A 13035-nucleotide genomic window follows, 5' to 3' on the forward strand; every position below is an offset into this window, starting at 1 on the left:
CTCCCCTCGGGCCCCGGCCTCTAACCGGCGAAGCCTCTTCGAAACGAGCCCTTCCTGCCGCCGGTACCGAGGCCGCTCTGTGCCCAGCGCGTTAGGCAGCGCTCGGGCTCTGAGGGGCCCGGCCAGGGCTCCCCGCGCCTGGTGGGGTAGCTCCAGTGGCTGCCGCAAGCGCACGGAGAGCATGAGGCACGTTGGTTCCACGTTGGGTGTGTTTACACTCGAATTAGCTACTTTTTTTTCTGAGTACTTCTGTAGGTACTTTTTCAGTGCAGCAAGTGCTTCAGGCTACTTTGTTAAAATCGTTATGGTTCGTGTTCTTCAGGAGCCCAGCTAGAGTATTTTCCTCCACCACTTCTGCAGCCGTCCAGGTGTAGAACGTGAACTGTGTAAGGGAAGGATGTAACAGCAGGAGTGATGACAGTCAGGAAAGAGAACAGCTAAAACCCAGCGGCTAGAAAGGGAAAGATTCGGTCCAATGGGAGCTTAGAAAGAGAAGAAAATTACTAATGAAGGTTGATCATACCTTGTCTGATAAAAATAAATGCATCCTCAGACCCAAGCATATGCAAAGGCCTAATTAGGGTTTTCAGTCTGGAGTTATGCCATTAGTTAATCTTTAAGTGGTGGCTGTACCTTCATTTTCAGAAATTACTTGACTACCATCATTATTACTTTCCCCCTCACCACATTATTTCTTCTGTTTCTGCAAGGATAGAAGTTCCTTTCTTGCTTCTCTGTCATTTTCTCCAAGCTTTTGTGATGCCCCTGTTGCTTTAGAGATACTCAGTGAGGTGTAATAAGATGCAGAGTTTGTAGGAAACACACCATGTTTCAGCTTTCTGTCTCTGCCAAGGGCTGCTGGAGCTTTCATCATTATTATAAGCAGAAAGGAGGTAAATGTAGTGATTAAGACTTTAATTTCAGCTCTGAAGTTTATACAGGAGACCCCTACAATTGGATGTAGTCTGTAATGTGCTTTCTGTCTGTAGTCTGTGTATAGTAGTGGTCTTTCATTTTGTAAATATATATATATATTTGTAATTATAACAAAAGTTCATGCTTAATTTAGAAATATATTTTTATAAATATATGAAGATACCTGTCTGTTTACCATGTAAGAAAAAAATGAGCAGAAATAAATAACTTCCTAGAAAGCTGTGCAATTCTTCATTATTTAAATGATGGCTGTGGTAAACCAGCAAGTTTGTCTCTGCTCTGGCAGTGCTGAATCTTACTAAACATCATTTGCATTGTTTTGGTTGTTTAAATGGAGTGGTATTTAATTGCTGGAGTAAGCCATAGAGCATTTGCAAACTCTGTGGTTTAAATCCTATCTATTAAAGATATATTTTTTTCCACTTCTACTCACTTTCTAGTATTTTTAGGCTACAAGCAGTTCTATTTGAGGTCGTTGGAGTGACAGGCATCACACTGGGACATCTTAATCCATGTGCTTTTTTAGTTCCTGAATTAATGCAATGTGTAGAATGTCTTTGTTTTTAATTTTACCTGCTGAAATAGAGAAACGTTTCTGTGTCAGGATTAATGTCTATTAGCCTGTGGGTTAGAAGGGCAGTAAATACAGTGATTTTGTTTTCTGACTCCTGAAAGACATAGTTCTGTACTTTAACTCGGGAGCTTTTTTGTTTTGTAGACTAAGAAATACTGTTAGTTTTCCTATTAAATGTCTATAAACATTAAATTCTTTAACCATTAAGATTAAAAACAGGGTTACTAAATTATTTGAGATAGGCTTAGGCTTGTTGTGGTTCACTAGTAGTTATGGCAGCTATCCTCATATTTATGTAGGCAACCTTGCTTTCACTCCTTTAGGTTTATTTGGCAATTTTTAGAAATACTTTGCCATTAAAAAAGAGTTCTTTTTTTCTTTCCCCCGTGCAAATTATTGGAGAATTATAATGGTAAGGGATGGAAAAGTATGGAAGAGTAGGATCTTCTAGGTTCTTAACCAGCTGTTTCTGCAAATGAAAGGAAGAGTTATGGCATTTTTAGGTGTTAACTCATATGCTACAAACAATTCATAGCAGCATATGTTCATAATGACTATTTGATTTGTGCTGATGTACAAATTCTACTTCCCCTACATAAAAGATAGAGAGAAAGTCGTGGACGCAGATGCCAGTGTGTGATCTGAGGGCAGGAAATTCTCCAGTGCAACCATATATACTTATATACTATCTTTCAACTTTTGCCGGTGTTGCCCCTCTGCTGCTCAGGAACTGCCACACAAGCTTTTAAGAATTAAAGAATACGAGGAGACCATGGGAAGTAGATTGCATGGGAAAGCCTTAGACCAGCAATTCTCTTCAGTGTCTGCAAAGATTATTGGGTTCAAATGAAGGTGTAAGGAAAAGGCTGCTTTCTACTTGCAACATGGACTTTGATTATGTCTCACTCCTACTGGTCACTAGTCAAGAGGCAGAACTTAGAAGCCGTTCTCTTGAGAGACATACTCTCCCGGTTTCAAACCCCTCTGCCAAAAGTTTGTTCTGAAGTTGTTTGTATGAGATTCTGCTCTTGAAATCAGTATCTAATGCATGCATGTGATTTGTTTTTAGGATGATTCCTCTCCAGAGTTTATTTTTGAATGGAAGGATGCTCTTTTCCAGTAGAAGATGGTGATCCTAATGTGTGATCATGGAGAAGGGGATAAGCTCAGTAGAAGTTTTACCTTCCAAATCATCTCAGGTTACAGCTGTAAAAGTGCTGGTTAAAGAGCCCGAAGCAAAGCAAACCCAAAGAGGGAAGAGAGTGGGATTTGTGCTTGTCCATGCAGGTAAGATGCAGAAGAGTTAACAGCTGGAGTGGAAATAGTGCACATACAAACTAAATATCAACTAAAACTTTATATTGGCTTTGGACTACTGATGTGTAAATGAAGTGGCACTGACTTTGAGACCAAATCTGGGAGTGGAGAGTCTGACTGGAAGTTCCATTGGCTGGAGGATCTTGGACATTGTGGAGAAAAATCTAGGAGTTTGAGTGTTCTGTATGTTTGATTGCTTGGGTTTTTGTCTTTGACAGAGAAAACCCCAAACAAAATCCCTAAATTTCATCTTTCTAAAGTATCAGATTCTGCAGTTATGTGCTAAGCTTGGGAAATCTACAAAATGTGAGAGATCTTCCAGTCTATTTCCTTATCCTACAGAAAAATCAGCCATAGCCATTTCTTTCCTAACAGTTTCTTGTCTAGCTTGTCCGTAAGGGCAGTCTAGTGAAGACTTTGAAACTTCCTTATTTTTTTATATTTCCTTACTTTTTTTGTCCTCTTGAAAGCTTTTTTTTTAAAAATATTTTTTGTATGTAAAGGAATTCTTTTTTTCCACATGTGATGAAAAGGTCATCTAGTTGGAAGTGAAACACAAGTGATGTGTGTCTTATTCATAAATTCTTTTCTAATTGTTTCTTTCTTAAATACTGTTAATCTTGAAAATATTAGTGGTATTTATATCTATCTGTATATTTGGTTTCAGCATATGTCTGATGGCATGAGATGAAACAGAAGAGGGAATTTAAATATCAGTGTGCTAGCTGTGTCTCTTGTTTTTCTGGTGCTGTGTTTAGTTGCATAGTGGTCACTGATAAATTTTTCAGGTATGGAAGTAAGGGGCAGTGGTTACAGAACAGGGTGAAGTGATTTGATGCAACAGGATAGACATAAAGACTGGAAATGAGAAAAAGGTGAACAAAATGGTTTTATTTTTATTTCAAGGAACTTTTTGGGTTTGAAAGCAGGAATAATCTACAAATGTAGCATAAATGTGAGAAAATGAACAGAGTGGTAACTGAAAACTTGCAAATCAGCAATGGAGGGAAAACTGGAGTTTGACTTAAAACCAAGGGGTTTTGTATAATGGTGGGCAATGAATGAAAAAGCAACATTGAAAATCCTCCAAGATGGAGCAAAACTGGAATCCCTTGGAGAATATTTATAGGAAGAGAATGTATGACACTGAGAATCATACCTCTATGCTTCTGCATATTTGCTCCCTATCCTACATTTTACTGAGTGTATTTGAATTAATGTTAGAATGCACAAAGTTGTCAATCATTGACACAAAAAAGAAATGCAATGTAATCCAGAATAAGGAAGGCTCTATCTCCCTGTGTCTCAATTCTTTATGCAAACTGTAGGCTGTAGTTTGACAGGCAGTGTAATGTTAATCTCTTTTCTTTTTGCCTTAATTGTAGGTGCAGGTTATCATTCTGAATCCAAAGCTAAAGAGTACAAGCATGTGTGCAAAAGAGCGTGTCAGAAGGTATGTCTTACCAGCTCCACAGGCTTGTGGTGAGTGTACAAGAAACAGACTGAAGAGATGGTGTTACTGAATGTAAATGGGCATGTCTGGGTGTAACCACTTGGGCTCTACAAGTTTCTAGAGGAAAAGTGGAGCAGCAACACTTAACATGATGCAGAGTTGATAGAGCGAATGGCTGCAATGCTCAGCAACAATTCTCATCAGTGGTGGCAAGTAGCAGACACCAAAGGACGAGTGGAGGGACTGGAGAAGGTCACAGTGGTACCTACGCGAAGTATTCCTGCAGCTTCCTGCACTGCTCCTGCAGCTCTGGGATTTCTGAAGTTGAATATGGGGTCTGGGTTTTTCTTTCATCAGTGTCTGTTCTGTTTGGAATTTATTTGAACTCCAGCATCCAGACAGCTGTGTGAATGCAGGGGTTGCTAGAGTTCTTTTCTTCTAGATAGCTCTTCTTAATAGGAAGGGGAGGTAGAAACAGCAAAAACAAAACAAAAAAATCAAAATGCTCTTCCCAGAGCTGGAAAGAGAAGAATGGCAAGATTTTAATTTCCATTGAAATTATGTATTTTTTATCCGCTCCAAGAATTTAGCTTTGGAACTGGCAAGTTCCATCAATTAAGTGTTGAATGAGGACCTTGGAAGACCTGTCTCCAAAATCTCTAATGCCTTTTGCTTTCTCCTGGGAGAAGGAGCTAGGGAGCTTGGCAGGCTTCTTAGAAAAGTCTTAGAGTTGGCCTCTGATAATTATCACTTGATCTTACATATCTGTTGCTCAATCCTAATACCAATCTAATTTTGTAATGAGGAGTCTCAGAAAAATCATCCAAACGTAGCACTATCTTCATTAAAGACTTGCATTAGCCCTTATGTTACTCATTTTTCAGCTAATTGGAAAAAAGTTTGTTTGCTGTTGAATTTAACTCTAATCTGAGATGTCACTTCGTTCCTGAAGCTCAGTAGTCAACAGCAATAACTTGTATGAGGAACAAACAGCTACAGGTTTGTCCTGCAAGTGAAGATGCAGCTGTAGTTGTTTTCTGGGGTTCCCTAAGAGAACTTGACTGTAAGGTCTTGACTAGTATGGATTTAAGGAATAATAGCAGGGTCTAGAAGTTAATTCTCGTGTAGGTCTATAACTCGAAGCTAACATTGTTCTATGCGGTTAATTTTCATGCGGTGGTATTTGGAGAAGCTTACACAGATTCTGTTCAGTTTCATGACAATTGCCATTTATAGTACTAGGGGTTTTTGCTGAATCTTGGAACAAAAATTAGAAACTTCTTGACTGAAATGTTAAGTGTTTGAGGATATCAAATGTATTATTTTGCCATAAATTTGGAGCAACATTGGAGTAGTAAAATCCTGCCTTCAGATCTGTCCTCGTGTGGTGCATATGACTATTTCCAGTGTCCCTTCTTTTCATGTCCTCTTACATTTTAAACTAATTTGGTGAAGATTCTGTTATATACAAGATTAGGAAAGGGTAGGCCTTAGTCACAGGATATTAGAATTTCCTCATCATCAACTAAAAATTCTGTTTTACAGGCAATTGAAAAGCTACAGGCTGGTGCTCTTGCAACAGATGCAGTGACTGCAGCACTTATAGAATTAGAGGTATGAATTTCTGACTAGTAGTAAATATGTCTCTTGGTACATTGCCATATTTTTCTGTAGGAAGATAATAACTGAAATGGAAAATCCACTGAGATTTCCATTTTTGTGCTCTGCTGATTTTATATTTTGCTTTTCCATTATGTTTTGGAGTGAGTTTATTTAAAGGCTTTCTAAAAAATGCAGACTGTATAAAAGTCTAGTTGGTGCAATTTGGTTGTCATCCTAGGTATGCCATATCAGATAATCTTTAACTGTCAGGAATAAATACAGTCATTAAAGACTTAATATTTTATGGGAGCTGACTTACCTACTACAGGCAGACTCCTGGCTCTGCTTCTTAAATAGCGAAAAAATCATACTACTGCTCACATACATGAAGTAGAAATTCTAGGATAAGTCTCTATTCCTTTTGTTTGCATTAATATCACACACTGAGTTACATTTCATTTCTCAAAATTGTGATCCAAAGTGTTTAGTGTTTAGATGTAGTTAGTTTTTAGTAGTTTTATTAACACTCTCATGTAGAAATTATATGGAGGTAACTGTCTCTGACTATGCCTTGGTTCTGTTTTTCATTCAATATTAAGTTCTATAAAACTGATTCCATAAATGTAATATTCCTTGTCTCTCCATCCAGTTGAAGGACTGTGAAAAGGAAGTGAGAATTTTAAGTTCTCATTTGTCCCACAACTTACTTTTGCGATGCACTTAATGCAGTTCCCCAAGGCTTTTTTTTCTTACATCTTTTAGCTGCTGTCTGGGATCTCTGATAGGATAAGAGACTAGAAGCAGACTGTTTGTGACTCCAGTGGAAGATAATGCTTTTTTTCTGTTTGGTTTTTGTTTTTTTTTTTTTTTTGTGGCAAAACATGTAAAAGAATAGGCCAAGCAATGCTTTTATTTCAAAATGGCACTTGTTAATTGACATGGAATGTCTTGATAATCATGAAGAGATGAGCAACTGTTTCTAAGGTTATTGGAAAAGTGTCTTTGGAGTGGTGAGATTTTTATAGCATCTGACTTTAGTGAAGGCTCCCTCTGAAATAAAGTAGAAGAGAGTAAAGATAAAAGAATTTCTGGGATATAAATGCAGCAGTTTGGTTATTGTCCCAGGTCTGCTAATCCCTTGTGGCAGTAATGATTGAAACAGGTAGTCCTCTTCTCCTGTAAGGAGTTACTGCTTCTTCCTCTCCAGCTTTATTAGTAAAGAAGGCAGGGAAGGCAAATGGTGGGCTGTAAAAATAATTTCCTGGGGTTGGCCTTTACGGTAGTACTCAGAGAGGATTAGCAGTGGATTCGCTTACACGTATGTTGGGCAAGTGCTAATTAACAGAGCTGATAGGGTTAGTGTAAGGCAGGCAGTGTGTACTTTAGTGTGTGTTAGACACGCTGACTAGGAGCCAAGACTTCAGTCATACTTTTAACTTGGCAAGCTTCTTGGCTTTAAAGTACTTTTGGTCTCCACTGAACTGTTCAAATATGCTTTCATGTGTTATCTTACACATTAGCATATAGCTAGGTGAAAGTGAAAGATACCTTTCTAATGAGATTACTTATAATGCACTTCCATAAGCTAACTGAAGCTGTTGTTACTCCACGAGATTGTTTGTGTGTTGGTTCCCTCTTCAGTGGGGGGCAAAAAAAAAAATCTACTTTGTATTGTGATTTTTATCATGTTGCTGAGCTACGTAGAAGAAAACATAATTTAAGAAGCTTAATTTAACAGTTAAACATCTCTCTGCAGCTTGTGCCTGGCATAAATATTTTATCTGGTTTTGTTATCCTCAAGAGACTTTTATTTCAGTAAATTTAAATAGTCTGAAGTGACATCTGTGTAAGAAGTTATAGCTTTAACATGAAATTAAAACCTTTTTATGAAACGACTTCAATCGGCAACCTTTTTCTCCTCATCTGTCTTGCTGCTTTTGTGGTGATGCCTGCCATCATTCTACTTTCTGGTTTTATAATCAGCTTAAGCAGTATTTTTATATGTACTGTTGAACAAAATCTCCTTTCAATTTTATTTTTCTTGTTTTCAAGATGAAATATTATTTTATTCAGGTTGTACTGCTGTCATTAATGTAATTATTCTCTTTCATTTGTTCATTAAGTGATTTATGTAACCTCTTAATTGTGAGTTGTTCTCTCTGTTACTGGGGTAAAGAATATTTGGTTTGGGATTTGGGCTTCTTCTAAAGTATGTAGCTATGCAGTAACGTGGAGGAAAAATCAAAGGTATACTCAAGCAGAAAATGGTGAAAATCATGTGATTTACAGTGGCGGGTTTTTGGGTCTATTCTGAGAAACTCCAAAGTGTTAAACTATCAGCTTTCGAAATGTTGGAAGGTTTGTATCTCCTCGTATCTCATTCTGAGCACCACCTCCAAGTATCTCTGACATTTTTGGAGCTGCATCTTCCATTTTAATTCCAGTGTTTTTCCTGTTGCTCTGTGGCAAACAGGAACAGTGTGTGACGAGTCAACAAAGCAAACGGGATAGTTTTACTCCTCAATTTCGGAATTTTATGGTCAAGGATGTTGACTGTCTCTAAAGAGCTATCACTACCCTTGAGTTTTCGTGAAGTACTTCAGCATTTTGTGTTGGCAAATACATAGTGAAAATCTGTATGAAAACAATGTTTGCTTACGTGTCAGTGTAATGGAGATTAAGATACACAAACTTCTGTTGTTCTGTATCGTGTAGTAACAGATTCCGTTGCGGAGTACTGTTTGTATCTCCTTGGTATTTTGATTGCTGTAGAACACATTGCTGTGAGTTTATCTGCAATATTTAACCACTTTTACAATTCTCTAAGACTTTTAATGCTGTATTCCAAGTATCTGTAGTCTTTGCAAGGCACAAATATCTTTTAGTGGAAATGTCATGAAAGATGAATTTATTTCCCCAGTTCCGCTCAATTACACAACTCCTATTACACTGAATTTCAGCTAATCCAAGAGGCATCACTTCAAAGACTTGTTGAGGCCCAAGACTTGCTCTTGATCTTTTATGAGCAGGCTGACAGTTTGCTTGTGGTATGCTGTCTGTTTTTTGTTTTATTTTTGCAGGCTCTACACGGAGAAAGAACAGCCTTTCTTGGTAGGAGTATGTGACTCTTAAGTGAAATAGTATTCTGTGATTAAGATAATAATCCTAGTAGTTAATTAGAGAAAAGGTAGATTTCTTGTGTAAAGTAACAAGAGCAGTTGACCCAGAATACTGTTAAAATAGCTGCCCTGGTTTGGGTAAGCATCATCTTTATTTGATAAGTTGATTAAAGGCAGTTATGTTTTCCAGTGTGTGAACTCTGTCACTGCAGAGCAAGAGATGAACACGTTACCTCTTTCAGCTTTGGGTAATAAAATGGCTCTCCACAAGATGCCTCAGAAAACTCATCGTTTACACTGTATGATGAAGATTTCAAACTTTCTAAGTTTAGTCTAAGTTTATTAATACTGTGTGGATCACTTTTTTCTTTAATCGGACTTCAGTGGAGTGTTCTGTATGCACATCATTTGGAATAAAAATTAATGTAACTGATAAGAAAGTGGATGTCACATTTTGGGATTTGATCTCCTTGCTGCTGAAATTGCTCAATTTACGTTGCATTTTGTTGTTGTGGAGCCATGCAAAGGCTATTTTGAAGCTGCTGGTATACTCAAGCAGTGAGTTTGTGTGGCTGTCAGCAAAATTTTACAGTGAAAGAACTTGTTAATTTTTTTCTTTTTTTTTCCTTTTTTCTTTATTAATTTTATAACAATTAAGATTTTTGAATATACAGTCTTAGTCCCAAGGACTTCTCTTTAAAGATGAAAGCACAATGCTAGAGGCCTTGGTGTGTTATGGTAGTCACCATAGCTGAAATTTTCATGGATAATGAACTGCAAGTTAATTCTAGCTAAAATCAATACTATACTGTTTTGCAGCAGAGTGGCTAATGGTGATCTGTGACAAAAGCAGTTTTTGAAGTTGTTTTAGCTGGTGTAATGTGACTCATCCTAGTAGACTATTACTTCTTGTCACTGAATACTTACAGAAAAATAAATTCTAAAATTACAGTGTGCAAAAAGAAATGCCTGTAGGCTTTGAATCCCTTCTGAAAGTTGCAAACAAGCCATGGCCAAAACTGTATCAAGATGAATGGAATGTTCTTTAATGCATGTTGAAAATAGAGCATTTTACCTATTTGCCTAGATGTAATTAGTGTTACAGTGTTAACTTCTTCAAGCATTCCAACTTGGACAGTGGCTAGAAGCTTTAGCGTGCCTGTGTTTGCTGCCAGAACAACTTGAGGTTAAAAAGGATTCTAAAAATAAAAAATATACCCTCAGTCACTTGAGGGTTTTTACAAGATGGGTGACTTAGGAAAATGAAACTCTTGTTTCATGTCTTAAAGCTTTGTATTATCTCCTTTGCTACAGTTTTCTGTTGTAAGTTAGAATTACTTCACTGATGAAGTAATTGCCATGTAGTCTGGTATTTTTCATGTCTTTGAAAGCTTATGTTTTGTTAAAATGCTTTAAATAGCCATTTGTCTTTTCCCTCTTTCATTTTTCAAAGATACATAGTAGTGCTTGCTGTTAACATGTTTATTTTCTTCCACTTTGAAAGCATGCATGCTTCTGTTTTAATAACGTTTCTGCATTCCTTGAAGATCTTGAATTGTCATTTCAAAATACACAATTTTCATAAGTTGTGTTGTTCTTTGTGTATCAGCCTTGAAATCTTTGGTCAGACTTTGTGGAGATTCTTATTCTCAAAGAGAGATGGTTTTGTGTGGTGTATGTCATGTCTTGGTCTATTCATAGAAGCAGGTATAAATTTCTGTTTCTGTTTTTTGTAAAGGTTATTCCCTGCCTCATTTCAAAGGTTTTAGATCTCATCTCAGAGACACTCGAGTAGGTTTCAAAAATTCCCTATGTTCACACCCAGTTCCTGCACTGTCTTACCCACAGGCAAGGAACTTGGACAGCACTAGGAGTAAGCACTGTTCATCTGAACACATTCCTGTTTTTACTTAGTCCTCCAAGTACCTTTCACCATTCATGTTCAGATTCCTTCCATTACTTTTTTGCTCCTTGTGTTTTAAACTTCAGTAACTTAATTTTCTTGGTTTGTAGAGCCAGGGGTGCGATGAAGTTGGTTAAGCCATCAGCAGCTCTGCAGTCTTCCACCTTCCCAAGGCCTTTCCTTTCTTGGTAGCCTTCTGAAAATCATATTTCCTCCCCTCACCACCTCCTTCTAGGGATAGTATTCCCTGTGCACTAAACTGCAAAAGATTCATTATCCTAAAATCTTCTCAAATTTACTCATTTGCTGTGAGGGATAGCTGTCAAACTGAACACCACAATGAATAGACACAGTGAATTTCAAGACCTGTTGTGGTGTGGCATAAAATAGGATGGGTAATGGGGTAAAATGTGGTGCTACTTCTTGGATACAGAAGGAACAAGCAAAAAATAAAGCTAAGTAGTATAAAATGAACATGGAGAGATTACAGTCTGTTTCATAATTACATATTAATCATATGTATTCATAATTCTTCAGGAAGATGTCATTTCAGTGACTCATTCGAAGAACACTTCAAATATCTCTCTAAATTGGAATCCATGTCTTGTAAAACAGGTTTTTAATTTACTTACTACTTGCTCATTTGAAAGCTAACAAAAGCTAACTGACTTAGATCCAATTTATTTTTAATTTCTGCGTGCTCTTTCGTTTGTTTCCTTGTATTCATTTCAAAGTAGTATGTACAAAAGAGAACCAGTTCACTTGACATTTAGGACAGAACTTTGAGCTGTTTCCAGTAGATTTGTTTCCCAATGCAACTTTTATTATATGTACTGTAAAAGTGTGACCATCCAATTTCACTGATGTGTTCCCAAGTGGTCTAGACAACGCTTTTTCTTTGTCACATCAGGTTGTTGTAATAAAAATGGGTAGGAAACTGTGATATCATGTGACATCTCTCGGAAATTTTACTGTTTGCCTCTTCTGGGCTGTTATCTTTCTTTGTCCTGTACTCGTTCTGTGCTTGCATTTGGAAAGACTGGATTACATTGAGCTGGCAGTGGATTCCCAAGCTGTCGTACGTTGAAATTTTGTGGTTTTAAAGTCATGGTCATGCTCTGATGATGGTGCAAAAATGGATGTTTTTAATTCTAGCATGCAAAACTTTGCATTTGAGAAACTTGAGTTTCCAAAAAGCCACAGAAGGTGCTAAAAAAAGAGGAGTTAGGCTTTTAATTAATTCATTAAGCATTGTCCCATAGTTTCTACGAAATAGGACTTGTTTTTTTAGTCAAGAAACTTCCAGACCACAGTAATGACTGTGCTTGTGCTAATGATCAAATAGAAATTTTGCAAAACAAATTGTTGCTGCTGCCAAGTCTTTCTTTCTGCCTGTAGAGCTGCAATCACAGGCTAAGAATGTTAAAGAAAGATCCAGCTCTGTTTTGCTGCTCTGTCATACTTCAGAGTTTCAAAGGTAGACTGTGGTCTGTGCAGTGTTTATTAGATGTTACTTAAAAGTTTCTTAACGAGTTAGGGACCAACTGAAGTGTGTATTTGGTGGGAGGGAGGGAGAGATTTTCCCTTGTGGTATAAGGCTTTTGTGTGCATATAAATGATCATCTCAAATTGTTGGGTGGTTGATTTTTATCTTAGTGCATTATTGCACTTGAGATATATCACACCCTGTAGAGGGTGCAAGGTATCCATTATAGTCACTTGAGATTCCCTGTTCAAATTGCTGCTGTTTTTGTTGTGGAAGATTAAACTACTAAAATAAAGTGCACTGCACCAAGATCAGTGTCATCAGATCTGTTATAAAAAGGTTTTGATTTAGTCTGTTGTGGATGTGGCCTTAAAGTGTTTTGTTTTTATTTTTAGGATTCTCCTTTTACAAATGCAGGATTGGGGTCTAACCTAAACCTTCTGGGTGAGATAGAATGTGATGCCAGTATAATGGATGGAAAGTCATTAAATTTTGGAGCAGTTGGAGCACTGAGTGGTATGTTAATTGTGTATTTTAAAGCTAACTACTGATTTAAGTGCAAAGATCAATTTTGTTCTTTTTTGTAGCTTTTTTGAAGGCCTTGTCTCTGTAAATTCTGCCCCCTTTAAAAAGGAGAGGCATTCC

General features: G+C 37.3%; 1 protein-coding gene across 1 annotated transcript in view; it reads left to right on the plus strand.

Moving 5' to 3' along the window:
- Positions 1-2658: 2658 nt before the first annotated feature.
- The window catches only part of LOC103771136 (threonine aspartase 1-like), a gene marked incomplete at its 3' end in the record, with an annotated part of 12456 nt that continues 2079 nt past the window's right edge, over positions 2659-13035 (plus strand). Inside the window, exons 1-4 of the mRNA XM_008938424.1 lie at positions 2659-2797; positions 4213-4280; positions 5826-5894; positions 12786-12906. Coding sequence (XP_008936672.1) covers positions 2659-2797; positions 4213-4280; positions 5826-5894; positions 12786-12906 — 397 coding nt within the window. The remainder of the gene's footprint in view (positions 2798-4212; positions 4281-5825; positions 5895-12785; positions 12907-13035) is intronic.

This window comes from Merops nubicus, unplaced genomic scaffold (genome assembly GCF_000691845.1).
Source record: "Merops nubicus isolate BGI_N331 unplaced genomic scaffold, ASM69184v1 scaffold21644, whole genome shotgun sequence".
NCBI classification, from domain to species: Eukaryota; Metazoa; Chordata; class Aves; order Coraciiformes; family Meropidae; genus Merops; species Merops nubicus.